This window comes from Crinia signifera, chromosome 1 (genome assembly GCF_055691185.1).
Source record: "Crinia signifera chromosome 1, ASM5569118v1, whole genome shotgun sequence".
Lineage (NCBI taxonomy): Eukaryota > Metazoa > Chordata > Amphibia > Anura > Myobatrachidae > Crinia > Crinia signifera.
Window position 1 is genome coordinate 188933765 of NC_139217.1, and position 13771 is coordinate 188947535.

Below are 13771 nucleotides of genomic sequence, written 5' to 3' on the forward strand. Positions count from 1 at the left end.
ATGCTCATTATTTTCCAAAAAGCGCAGAGCTCTGGAGCAGGCCATACAGAAGCTCCTGTTGTCCGGGTCATAGCATTAGTTCCTGCGCATCAGTGAGGCACAGGTTTCTACACAAACCTCTTCTTGATTCAGAAGCCCAACTGGTCATTCAGCCCCATCCTCAATTTAAAAGGGCTCGACATATTCCTGAGTCCCAAAGTTCAGGATGGAGACCTTGCGATCCATAGTTCTGGCCTTACAACCAGGGGACTACATGGCGTCCCTGGACATCCAGGACGCGTACCTGCATATCCCCATCAGACTGGAACATCGGTTAATGCGGTTTGCTCTGCAGGACCGTCATTACCAGTTTCAGGCTTCGGCCTGTCCACAGCACCTCAGGTGTTTTACGAAGGTCATGGCTATGATGGGCATCAGACTGCGCAATCGGGGTATCTGGATACTGCCATATCTGCGCAACCTGTTGATCCTGGCTCAATTGCCAGAGGTTGTCCAGGCTCATCTGGCCACGGTGGTGACAGTCCTGTAACGTCACAGCTGGATGATAGATTTGGATACTGTTCATCAGTGTGTGTGTGTGTGTGTGTGTGTGTGTATGTGTGTGTGTGTGTGTGTGTGTATATATATATATATATATATATATATATATATATATATATATATATATATATATATATATATATATATATATATATATATATATATATATACACATATATATACATATATATATATATATATAAAAAAAAAAGCCAGCCTCCATGGTTGGGGAGTGGTGACTTGCCAATTATCTTTCGAGGGATTATGGTATGCACAAGAATCCCAGCTGTCGATCAGTTTCCTTGAACTTTGGGCAGTCTTGCAGGCCCTTGGCCTAGCAGAACCTTGGCCAAGGCTCTGAGGTCGCCCTGTGCAGGCCCAGTCAGACAATGCGATGATGGTGGCTTATATCAACCACTAGGGGGGCACTCAGTCGGGCAGCTATGGCAGAGACCTTCTGCATTTTTCAATGGTAGGAGGGGAAAATCCCTGATCTCGCAGCGTTCTTTATACCGGGGGTCCTCAATTGGGAGGTGGACTTTCTAAGCAGTCAGACAGGCGAATGGGCTCTCCATCTGGAGGTGGTCCAGATGTTGGTACATCGTTGAGGGGAGACCTAAGGTGAACATGATGACATCACACCACAAGGTCACTCTATATGGATCCAGGTCTCACGACCCCGAGGGCTTGCATGGTAGATGCCCCGTCAGTCCCGTAGCCGCTTGCTCTGATGTACGCTTTTACCCGGATCTCGCTGCTCCTCAGAGTAATCCCCAAGTTGATGGGGGCACATTTATCCTGGTGGCTCCACATGGTGTGGTATGATTCACCGACAGTCATTATCCCGACAGTCATCCCGACGTCGGGATCCCGACTGCCTGGTCTCAGACAGCGTGGCCAGTGCAACAAAGCCCCTTGCGGGATCGTTGCGCTCGCCACGCTGCGGGCACGGTGGCGAGCTACGATCGCCACCTATTCTATTCTCCCTCTATGGGGGTCGTGGACCCCCACGAGGGAAACTAGCCAACAGCCGTCGGGAACCCGGCCGTCAGTGTTTTAACAGTCGGGATCCCGACGTCGGGTTAATGACTGTCGGGATCCCGACTGTCGGGACCCCGTCCGGCAGCCGGCTCCACATTGGTCCAGACGGATTTGGTTCTCGGATCTGTAGGCACTAACAGTGCACCTCTGACCCATCTGCTTCTATGTCCATACCTGCTCACTCAAGGTCCATGTCTACATCCGAACCTGCAGCATCTGGCTTTGATGGGGTGGCTGAGACCTCCTTTTTAAGAGCCAAAGGCTTTAACACAAGGGTCATCTCAACTATGCTCAAGGCCCGCAAGCCGCCTTTGGCTGGTGCTTATCGCATCTGGCGGGCTTAATTTTCCTGGTGTCGCACTCTTCGCTTTAATCCCAGGACTTACCGTTTGGCTAGGATTCTGTCGTTCTTGCAGAAGGGTTTGGAGGCTGGATTGCGCTTGTCTTCTTTAAAGTACAAGTTTCGGCTGTATCCATCCTGTTCTGCAGGAGTTTGACATTATTGCTGGATGTCTGCACTTTCATGCAGTGTCTCCTATGTATCCAACTTCCCTTTCATCCCCCGGTTGCTCAGTGGGATCTTTTCCTGGATCTCTGGGCTCTTAAGGGCCCCCAGCTTTAACCATTAAGGTCGGTGGACCCTTCTTGGCTTACCTGGAAAACCGTTTTCCTGTTGGCAATTGCTTCGGCCCGGATGGTGTCGGCCCTGTCCTGTCACTCCCCTTTCCTAATCTTCCAGCCTGACAGGGTGGTTTCTTCACACCTTCCCAAGGTGGTGTCTAAATTTCATGTCAACAAGGTTATTGTGGTCCCTGCCTTTTGGCGACCGGATGCCTTTCCTGAAGTCTTCCCTAGATGTGGCCCATGCTTTGCGCATCTATGTGCATCGCACTAAGGTTCTTTGGATATTGGACTCTTTTTTTTTTTGTCCCCTACGGATTTCAAAAGCCAAGTTGGCCTACTACTAAGCAGATAATTGCCCGCTGGCTTAGATCTGTTATCAAGCAGGCATACTTTGGCACCTCCCTCCCGGTCCCAGCGGGGGTCCGGGCTTATTCCACGAGGCCTGTGGGACCGTCTTGGGCTGTTAGGGGTGGAGCAACATCAGAGCAACTTTGCATGGCGGCAACTTGGACGACCACCAATACCTTTCTGCGCTTTAACACATTTAATTGATTTGCCTCCCAGAACTTGGCTTTCGGCCAGAGTGTACTGGCTGCGGCACAGGCACCTCCTCACCCTTAGGCAGGGCTATTTTTCTGCAGGCTCCAGCAGGAACTGTGGCCCTTATTCTAGTTCACTCTTTCTGACAAAATATTTCTTAGATGGACAAAACCATGTGCACTGCAGGTGGGGCAGGTGTTACTTGTGCAGAGATAATTAGATTTGGGTGGGGTTTTACACCTGCCTCACCTGCAGTGCACATGGTTTTGTCAATCTAAGAAATATTTTGTCAGAAAGAGTGAACCAGAATAAGGGCCACAGTTCCTGCTGGAGCCTGCAGAAAAATAGCCCTGCCCTTAGGTGACTGCTTTAGGATGTCCCAGCGTTAGCCCTGTGGCCCCTGGCGTGTCCCGAAGAATAAAAGGAGATTTATGTCTTACCTGTTAAATATTTCTTCAAGGACGCCAGGGGCCACAGGGATCCCTCCCTGGCGCGCCTGCTTATGTTCAAGTTATTAGTTCCTCTGTTGAGTGAACTAACATATGTTCAGAATGTGTTTCTGTATGGTGTTTTTCTTCCTTCTCGTCTCCGGCCTTGGCTTGTTAAAAACTGAGCTTCCTGGCCTGGTGGTGGGGTAGATGAGGGGAGGAGCCTGGCTGTCTTGGAGGCAGCAAGAAGTTTAACCTTTCTTACCACTTCCACTACCCAGCGTTAGCCCTGTGGCCCCTGGCGTCCTCGAAGAAAGAGATTTAACAGGTAAGACATTAATCTCATTATCCAAATGCGCATTTTGAAAATATAATATTGTGCCGAGCGCAGCGAGCCATACGAGGGTACACTTATACTGTGCCCATGTCACCATGCACACAAAAAAACCATAAATACTCATGTCGACCATGACCATGTCAGCCTAGGGTATGTTGACCATTTTTCGGTGTCGACCTGGTCCCTGTCCACCATTAGTTTCGAGTGTCAACCTAGACATTGTCTATCATCTATACCAGGGGTGGGGAACCTTGTTATGCCAAGGGCCGTTTGTATGGGACAAAAATCCTTCGGGGGCCATATGTAAAAATTTCTCTTACAGATTGTCCTGCTGCAGCCATCCCACGCACCAGCGGCTGCTGCTGGATAGGACTGACAGTCTCCGGCTGCTGTTGATTAAGAGGAATCTCATGATAACTACCAACCTCTTGCGAGAATTCCCCTGTACTTGACTCCCGGCAAAGCCTCTGGGCAAGTGGGTGGGCCACTCAGATCGGCTACGGGGGCGCATACGGCCCCCGGGCCGTAGGTTCCCCACCCCTGATCTATACCGTAACCCACAATAAGCCCTAAGGCTTCTGATTAGTCTGAATTTGTTTATTTAGTGCCCACACATACTTGTACTTTTGGTTAATTTCAAGCAGCTTAAAATAGATTTGATATTGTCTAGTGAAATGAGAAGGACCTGAATGAAATAAGTGATGTAGAAAATGTTACATGTTTTTCCCTGCACCGGTCACAGGATATTAGGGGTTTTCATACAGCGGTTCCATACCTGCAGGAAAAAATGGGCATCAGCTATCGCTGTTGGGCGCATACATATTGAAATAAAACATTCTAAATACATCTTACTGCCGATGGTAATAAAAAAAAATATTTTCTGATGAGTTTTAGATCCGATTAATTTCAGTAGTTCAGGAGCATTGGGCCAGATGTATTAAGCCTATCGAAGAGATAAAGTGAAAGGAGATAATGCACCAGCCAATCAGCTGTGTTTGAAATATGACAGTTGGGAGTTGATTGGCTGGTGCATTATCTCTTTCCACTTTATCTCCAGTTTATCTCTTCGCCCGGCTTAATACATCTGCCCCATTATCACTATGTACATGGTAGGCAAGTTGTGATCAGACTTTGAACATTGTTGAAAAAAGTATACATCACACCGTTTGATCTGTGATTTTAGCTTATTTTCCTTTCTAGTGTGTACATGATCATAGAATTTGCAGACCAAATAAATAACCTTTTTAAAACCATTCCAATATAGGGGAGTATCCAATTATTCACAGTAAATTACTGTAGGGGCCCTTAGAAGCCAACGAGTGCTGCGGTTTACACAGGATTTTCTTTCACCAGCCAGAAACAGGCAACAAAAAATACCATAAAGCAGCCTCGTATTCATGCTAAAATTGGGCTGCAGATTCGACAGGTCTTTTTATTATTTTATTATATAGTATTGATCAGCTTAGGGTAGCTGGACTGAAAAACGCTCAGTAACCTTACCAGCCATTTTTCCCGGGATGGATAGCGTTCCATAGCAGGAGGCTATGGAAAACCATCCTCGCTCATTTGCTGGTAATACCAGTAGATGAGCGGCAACTGGCAACAATGATGCAGGAGCACGCAGCAGTGCTCATCACTACCCTGTACACATTGGGCGGCTTTCATGCTGAAATCCGCTCGCTCAGACATGAAAACTGACCGTCTTTCACACAAGTCAACCAGTGTGTACGGGGCTTGTACAATTTAGACTAGATTACAATTTAGACTATATAGTGCAGATCTGCACTATATAGTCTCTGCAGCCAAGACTTTCTGGCTGCGATACGGGAGCGCACATCGGGATCACAAGGGTTAAAACCCATACAATCTGCATGAGATCCAGATTAGATTTTGACTATATTGTCAAAATCTCATGAACATTGTACAAGTGTGTACACACCATAAGACTATAAGCTATAGAAGATTACTGTTCAGTGTTAAATGTGTTTATCTGGTTTTATTATTATTATTATTTATATCCCAATAAAAAATATAACTTAAGAAAATATTGGGGATTATGTTGCAATACAAAACATACCTGTTTTTAAATATGGCCAGGAGGATTTTTAAGAATCCACAATCGTATAGCTTAAGATATTTCATTATAAATTATGTTTACACAGCATTGGAGCGGACCAAAATATGGAATGTCAGCCATCCACAATTACATATTATTCCATTATCAACAACATGGTAGAGAAATATGGGAGCAAATTCCCTATTTTGACCATTTTCTGTGTTTTTGTAGATTTAATATATACCTGCTGCTTTATAATAACAGAGAATTATTAATGAAAGCAATAGCATTCCCAGTTTACCATAAACACAAACCATCTAGTTCAGTGGCTCTCAAACTATTAACCGTTTGAGTGGCAATTACATTTTGCAAAATTGGTGTGGAATTTGCCAAGCTAACATTTTTATTAATCATAATGACCTATAATGATTTCCTTTTATACAGGAAATAAGCTTTTTTTTTTACACATTTTTTTTATTTGAATCTATATAACAAAAGTGAGCGACGCTGGCATTTTTAACTGATATTTTGCACATCGCTCACAGATGTTAGCACTCAAAAGGTTAATGCACCCAACTACCTGTCCAGCTTTTAAGCCTATCCATGCTTGAGCACGTGACTCAATTAGTATGGGTCATTTTGGTTTAACATCTATGCAGTTACTGGTTGATGTGCGAAGCCTTGGAGATAGAGAATGTGAATGGAGATAAAATGCCAGCTAATCCGCTCCTATGTGCTATGTTGCAAGCTGTTTGAAAAATGACAGGAGCTATCTGGCTGGTACTTTATCTCTTACTACTTTATCTCCAAGGCTTAGTACGTAGACCTCCAAGTTTTTGATCCGCCAGTCTAGTGACTCCTGGACCTTGCGATAGCTATACATGCGCCAGCTCATTGTTATGGACTGATCTTTCTGGAAATATTTTTTTGGGGCCATTACCAATACAAAGTTACAACAGACATGCATCTAATTTACTTAAACCTATAAACCAGTGGTTCTTACCCAGGATCCTTAGTTCCACCAAAAAGTCATGTTTTATTGATCTTTTTAATTATGTGCAGGTTAGTATTTATTCCACTGGCATCCACAGACAGAATTCCTCAAAACATGAGTAAACTTTGAGGTTCATTATCCCTGCTTTAAACAAAAGTGTCCATGGCAAAGCTGCTCAATAAGCTTAGTATGTATGGCATTTTTGTTGTGTGGGAATCACAGAACTGATGCTACAGATACAATGCCATTGGTAAATACTCTAGAGCAGGACAGGCCAACCTGTGGCTCTCCAGATGTTGTGAACCTACAAATCCCAGTATGCCTTGCAACAGTTTTAACACTCCCTTATAGCAAAACTGTGGCAAGGCAGTAGTTTGACAACATCTGGAGAGCCACAGGTTGGCCAGGCCTGCTCTAGAGTAACTATGGGGTTAATTCAATTATGAGTTTGCAAGAGCAAAACTGATACATGACTGCAATGCATGCGTCCACAAAATGGCAATTTGCAGTACTTGGCATGATCACATGACTTTACTACAAATGGTGAACTTGGAGAAGTGCATCAAAAAGTGGGAAAGTCATCCTGTGCCCCAAGAAAGTGGCATCTGAATTTGCAGGAGCATATTGAAAGTTGTTAATGACCAGTAAAGTGTTAGAGATTTTGAAGGGTGCTAAACATTTATTTAAATTTGTATATAATGGTGGGTAAAAAGTATTCTTCAGCAAGTATAACATTCTACAGTATTTTAGGGTACATGAAAATGTCAATCTTTCACTTCAGTGTTTTAAAAGTGTTGGAAAACATGGGTCCAATCTGCAAGTTCTAAAACCCTTTTTCCATCAGTGCACCACCTACAGTACATACATTTACTACATTTAGCCCATTATTGAGCTTTTGAGAGAAATTACCATGAACACAGACATAATTTTTATTGGCCAAACCAACTTGCAGGAGTACACTCAATACCAAGTTAATTCACCCTTATGAAATGCAGCATGCAATATAATGTGCCATTCTGGTCTATTCACAGTTAATTTATACAGAAACAACCCTTCCTGGCTCCTAAAAGTGCCTCTGTATACATATGTTGTGTGTCTAATGTACCTGTAAAGCTGGCCATACATCAGAAAGATCGATCTTAAGATCGATTGCGCTCATGATTGTGTACAATTTCCCTTGAAATCCCTGGCAGTCCTTGGTGGTTTTTGGACACACAATCTACACACAATCCATCATACAATCAGTCATACAATCCATCTGCTGCATGGTTGTGTATACAAGATGTGCACACAAACTGCATACAATCCATCATACAATCAATTGAGATTGTATGATTGGGTACAATATCTTGCTGATGTATGGCCACCTTAAGAAAAAGAACCAACTGTACTTTGGGGGTTTCCTTGATTTTGGACTATCCCTAGCAAGTTTTACCGCTCACACAGATAGTTTGTCATACAGCATTCAAAGGTTATTTTGGTACTTGTGTATTATCTGGGCGCCCGATATATCACATCACATGCCACTAGTTAATGCATGCGATTGTACCTGATTTTGAGCCTTTCCCGGGAGGAGTGTACAATTTTTATATCGCGTTGCATCGCATGCCTTAACTAGTGGCATGCGATGCGATTTTACCCGATATTACATTGTACAGGCACCCTGATTACAATGTGAAATGTGCGCCCCCCCCCATTGTTAATGCCACCCCAGTATCAACGCCAACCTGAAGCGTGGCGAGCGTAGAGGTACGCTTCCTCCGACCTTTTCATACCCCCACTATCCACGTAGGCGTGGACTTGATTTTATATAGTGTGGCGAGCCACCGAGCCCGAAGCGTGGTAAGCGGACGCGTATTACTTCACATGTATTTCGCGGGGCTTGCTGCGCTCGCCACACTATATAAAGTCAACTCCACGCCGACATGGATAGTGGGGGTATGAAAAGGTCGGAGGACGCGTACCGCCGCCCCTTGCGGGCTCGCTGCGCTCGCCACACTACAGGGTGGCGTTGATAGTGGGGTGGCGTTAACAATGGGGGGCCATTTAACATAGTAATCACCCATCAGGGTCGGTGTACAATCAAAAATCGGGTCGGGGGGAGGGGTGGGTGGGCATTTAACATAGGAATCAGGCGTCTTGGTGCCTGTACGATTAAAAATCGGGTCCAATTGCGTCGCATGCGATTTTTTTTAACGTGCAATGAAAAAATTTGGTGCCCAGATAATACACAAGTACCGTTATTTTGATAAATTAACAAACTGCCAAGTGAATGAACAGAAGAGAAATTTAAAGGGCCCTTACACTAGTAAGATTTTGCCAGATTTTACCCAATTCAGATGGATTTGGCCAATTTATCTGACAAAATCTGATGTGCCTGATGCTGTAGGACCCAGTGCGCATTGGGTCTAATACACCTGCCCATACACCTACAGATTTATCTTCAGATCTGGCTGGTTGGAACAACAACCTGGTTATGGATGAGAGCAAATGACAGTTGACCATTTGCTTGGAAATGCTAGAAAACTGACAGATATTACCAGGTGTTTGTTCCAACCAGCCAGATCTGAAGATAAATCTGCAGGTGTGTGTTCACCTGATCCTCCTGCACATAGGATAAATCTCGAGTCAATCAGGTCCAACTTGTCCCTCAGACAAGTGTAAAGGGGCCTTAAATCAAATCAATATTTAGTGTGACAATACTTTTCCTTCAAAAGAGCATTGATTTCTCTAGGTACACGTGCAAACAGTTTTTGAAGTAACTCTGCAGGGAGGTTGTTCCAGTCTTGTATGACTGACTACATCTACTGTGGATGTGGGCTTGCTCAGATCGTTCTTTCATTGTGTAATCCCAGACAAACTTGATGAGAGCAGGTCTCTGTGGGGTACATATCATCACTTCCAGGACTTGTTGTTCTTTACGCTGAACATAGTTCTTAATAACATTGGCTGTATGTTTGGGTCATTCGCTACAAATATATTCTGCAGCAGGGCAATGAGACGCTTCCCTGATGGTTTATATAGAGAAGGTTGTGCAAGCACCTTTGTCCTCACATTCTATATTTAAAATTCAATATATGAGAGGGAACTTAGCTGTGTGTAAACACATTTTGCTAGACTTTGATTACAGTTACAAACACCACCCCCCAATCAATGTGCTTTGGTGCTCTCAGATAAAAAAAAATGTATCTAAAAATAAATGTAGCTGTAAACAAATACTGTATCTGCTTCTCCTAGGCTTAATGCTTAAAGTTTTGTTTAAATATTTTAGCAATATAAATCACATAAAATACACTAATACAAAATATATGAAAAAGTATTCAAATACATTTCTTTACATTTGCAGCTTTTGTCCTTTAATTAAATATCTAAAGATAGTCACAGTTTGTAAGCTTATGAATGGTTAATGGCCAGGATAGTCTGAGCATATATTTACCCAAACCAGTCTTTTTACAGCTTATAAACATATGAATATAAAATAGCAATACAAGCCATCAGCTTTTGTCCTTTAATTAAATATCTAAAGATAGTCACAGTTTGTAAGCTTATGAATGGTTAAGTGGCCAGGATAGTCTGAGCATATATTTACCCAAACCAGTCTTTTTACAGCTTATAAACATATGAATATAAAATAGCAATACAAGCCATCAGTTCCCATTTCCCAGGTAGAATCGCAAGTGAAATAAGTAGCTCCATCTGTGGATCTTTTACAATGTATAGGTGAATGAGTACACCTGTGCACCTGCAGTGTGACCTGGGAAATGTGAACTGTTGGGAACCATTGGAATACCCTAATGAGCATACAGTGGGGGTTAGTCTGGTTCACTCAGAAAAGCACAATCACTCTCTAATGGACAAAACCATGTGCACTGCAGGTGGGGCTGATGTAACGTGCAGAGAGAGTTAGATTTGGGTGTTTTATTGTTTCTGTGCTGGGTAGATACTGGCTGCTTTTATTTTTACGCTGCAATACAGATATCCGTTTGAAGTACACCTCCACCCAAATCTAACTCTCTCTGCACATGTAACATCTGCCCCACCTGCAGTGCATATGGTTTTGTCCATTAGAGAGTGATTGTGCTTTTCCGAGAGAATCAGAATAACCCCCATTATCCAAGCCAGACTGAAGATCCCTGAAAGTACAGTATTACATGATGTATTTATTAATGTATCATCAGTACTGAGAACTACAGGAAGGTATTTCTCAGTATTGAAGATACCATTAATCCTGACCAAATCCTGAACTCCATTTGCTGAAATGCAGCCCCAGACTTGTATTGGACCATCATGCTTCACTGTTGCCTGTAAACACTTAGGGGGGTATTCAATGTCAGGGGCACGGCTGTCGAGCAAGCTCAACAGCCATGCCCCTGTCCCGTTCTCTTTGCTCGACGTGAGCTCGGCGGTCGGGATTCAAAGTCCCGGCCGCCGAGCGGCTAGAAAGGGGCGTGGCCGCGAGCTGAGGCCAGAAATAGACCTGCTCCGGCTGGGAGCTCTCCTATTTCCGGCTTTTCTCTGCAGAACGAGCCCGACAGCTTCTGATGTCGGGCTTGTTCTGCCGAGAACCCCTGTTCAATGCTGTCGGGGAAGACAGCATTGAATAGTGCCCCGCAGCCATCTCCCCTGTTGGGAGATGGCTGCGGGAGCATGACAAACATTGACTACCCCCTTTATTATTGTAGCCCTTTGGCAAACTGCCTCCTTTTACAGCCAAATATTTCAGATTTTGACTCCTCAGTCCAAAGCACCTGCTGCTATATTTCTGCACCCCAATTCCAATGTTTTCGTGCATTTTGAGTTGCTGGCCTAGTTTCCACGTGAAGGTTATGGCTTTTTAGCCACATTTTTTCCATGAAAAACACTTCTGGTCAGACTTCTCAAAAAATTAGAAGAATGTACCTGCAGTTCTGAGATGATGGACATTTTTCTGATTTAAAAAAAAAAGTAAGAATGATGTGTTTTTCATCTGATGCAAGTGTCCTTGGCTGACAACTGCCTTTACAAACCTTAATGTTGCACTTTTTTTTTTTTTTTTTGTGCTTCTTCAAAAGAACTTGATTGGCACAGTCTGTTTTGAAATCTTTGCCTGGGAGAGACCTTGCTGATGCAGTTTAACTAACTTGTGTCTAGCTTCAGTTTTGCCATGGTGTGTGACCTGTAGCAATAAATCTCACCTTTTGTAGTAGTTTGGCTGTTCCTTAGTTTTAAGCCTCCTACACAGCTGGTTGTCTAATTTAATCACTGTTTCACACTACATAAATGGTCATTATCAAAGGTTTGGTACAATTGGTGAATCATACATTTAGTTCTGCAAAATCCCAGACTTTATGCATGTGTAAAATAATTGATATGGTTTAAAGGAAAAGGGGTATATTCAATGCTCTGACGGCGAGTTGGTGGCAACGAGAAGTGCTGATAACTCGCCTTCACGTATTCAATTCACTCCCCTTAACTTGATGTTTTCACCTCGCCTGTTACTTGAGGCAAGGTGGAAATGGAGAATGTGGTCATTAAAGCAGCAGAATTCGCCACAAAATACGGCTGACTCACTGTAAATGCGGCAAACCTCGCCGTTTAAGGGGATCCTCGCCATCCTCCCACGCCGATGATTTGGCCCTTACATTGAATACGGCGAGGGGAAGGTGAGTATCCTCGTTGTACAAGCCATCCTTGTCGTACAAACCCCTTAGCCGGCCACATTGAATCCCCCCCCCACCACCCACAGTGTGATCACACCAAATATTGATTTGAATTAGATTTGTCATCTGTTCATTCACTTTGCATTTTGTTAATTGATAAAAATAAACCATTAGCATTGCAGCATTTTTCCACACCTGCCTAAAACTTTTGCACAGTAATTTATATGATACCATCAGTAGCTTTATTTAAAAGCAACACCTAATACTTCTGAACCTTATTTAATAGGAGGATTATAATTTGACAGTTTATCTGTAGTGTATATGGGTTTTTATTATATTTGTTTTTTCCTGCTCTCAGATGACCTGTCTGGAAAGTGTATGGTTTACAGTACAGTTTAGTGTTCTTGATAGCATAGCGCATTAGGTCATCCTAGTATGTTGTATTGTCACATGTTTACTTTGTATAAAATGTCTGCTCTCAATTAAATTAAATATTTTTCTTTTTAATAGGAAAGTTTACAAGGAAAGGTTAGGACTTGCTCCGAAAGTAGTTCTTGGATATCAGTCCCATGCAGACACGGCTACTAAGAGCGGCTCCACTACTAAGAATAGGTTTGTTGTTTAAGAAGACGCCTTCTGAGTATTCTTTCATAGGAGGAGACTGCGTCAAGCAATCGCGACTTGGGAGCTGTACCAAAGCCTCTACAAAAGCAGAGTGGACTGCATTTAAATTTGATTTCCACCTCAATATTGCTAAGATTTGTGAAAAGTCATTCGCCTTTTTGTCTTGTGCTATGTTCAAATTCACTCACATTTTACTTTTTTTTTTTTTCTTGTTTCTTCTCCCATTTTCGGTAAAAGTTATCCAATCAAAACATTTCAATGCTCAAATGCCCTTCCTCCAAGTATCCTCAGTGGTTTCCCAAGTTATCTCTGTAATAGAGGTTTTTTTTTTTTTTTTATAAAGTTCTTTACTATTACAGAAATATTTATCCGCAGGAATATGAATCTTCACATTTGCATTGTATGCAGTTACGGTAGTTTGCTAATTTGCAAGGCGGAGGATTAAAATGCATTCAAACTTCTCTAGCGATTCATTCATGGTTTTGTTTTTGCTTTTTTTCTCATTTTAACAGCTTGTTCTGGCTGTATTTTGTGCTGATGTTGGCTGCTAGGTTTAATTTATTTGTTTCCCTCCTTGATAACATTAGTGATATTCTGATTACTTTTTTTAGCTCATGTAACTGGTGATAAATCCGTGGGAGGGGAAAAAACTAATGGGTTGAATAAAAGTGTTATTTTGTGCGTTTAGAAACCATTCTTTAATTTTTTTTTAATTTGTATGCCATTACAGAGCTTTGCTGCAAGTTTATGCATTTCAGTAGAATCAGTGACCTGTTTCTGTGATTTCTTAAACACAGTTGTGGATTTTTTTTTTTTTTTTATGTGCATCATATAATGACATTCCTTAATAGAAATAGTACGTGTTTTATTTTATTTTTTATTTTGTATGCTATGGCGTATTTTAACACATTGTATTAGCTTATACTTTTGCTTTTGGTTATAAAAAAA

At 42.6% G+C, this 13771-nt stretch overlaps 1 protein-coding gene across 1 annotated transcript in view; it reads left to right on the plus strand.

Moving 5' to 3' along the window:
• EIF4E (eukaryotic translation initiation factor 4E) overlaps nucleotides 1–13284 on the plus strand; it is a 49665-nt gene extending 36381 nt beyond the window's left edge. Inside the window, exon 7 of the mRNA XM_083179059.1 lies at nucleotides 12710–13284. Coding sequence (XP_083035185.1) covers nucleotides 12710–12824 — 115 coding nt within the window. The 3' untranslated portion in view covers nucleotides 12825–13284. The remainder of the gene's footprint in view (nucleotides 1–12709) is intronic.
• Nucleotides 13285–13771: the final 487 nt, after the last annotated feature.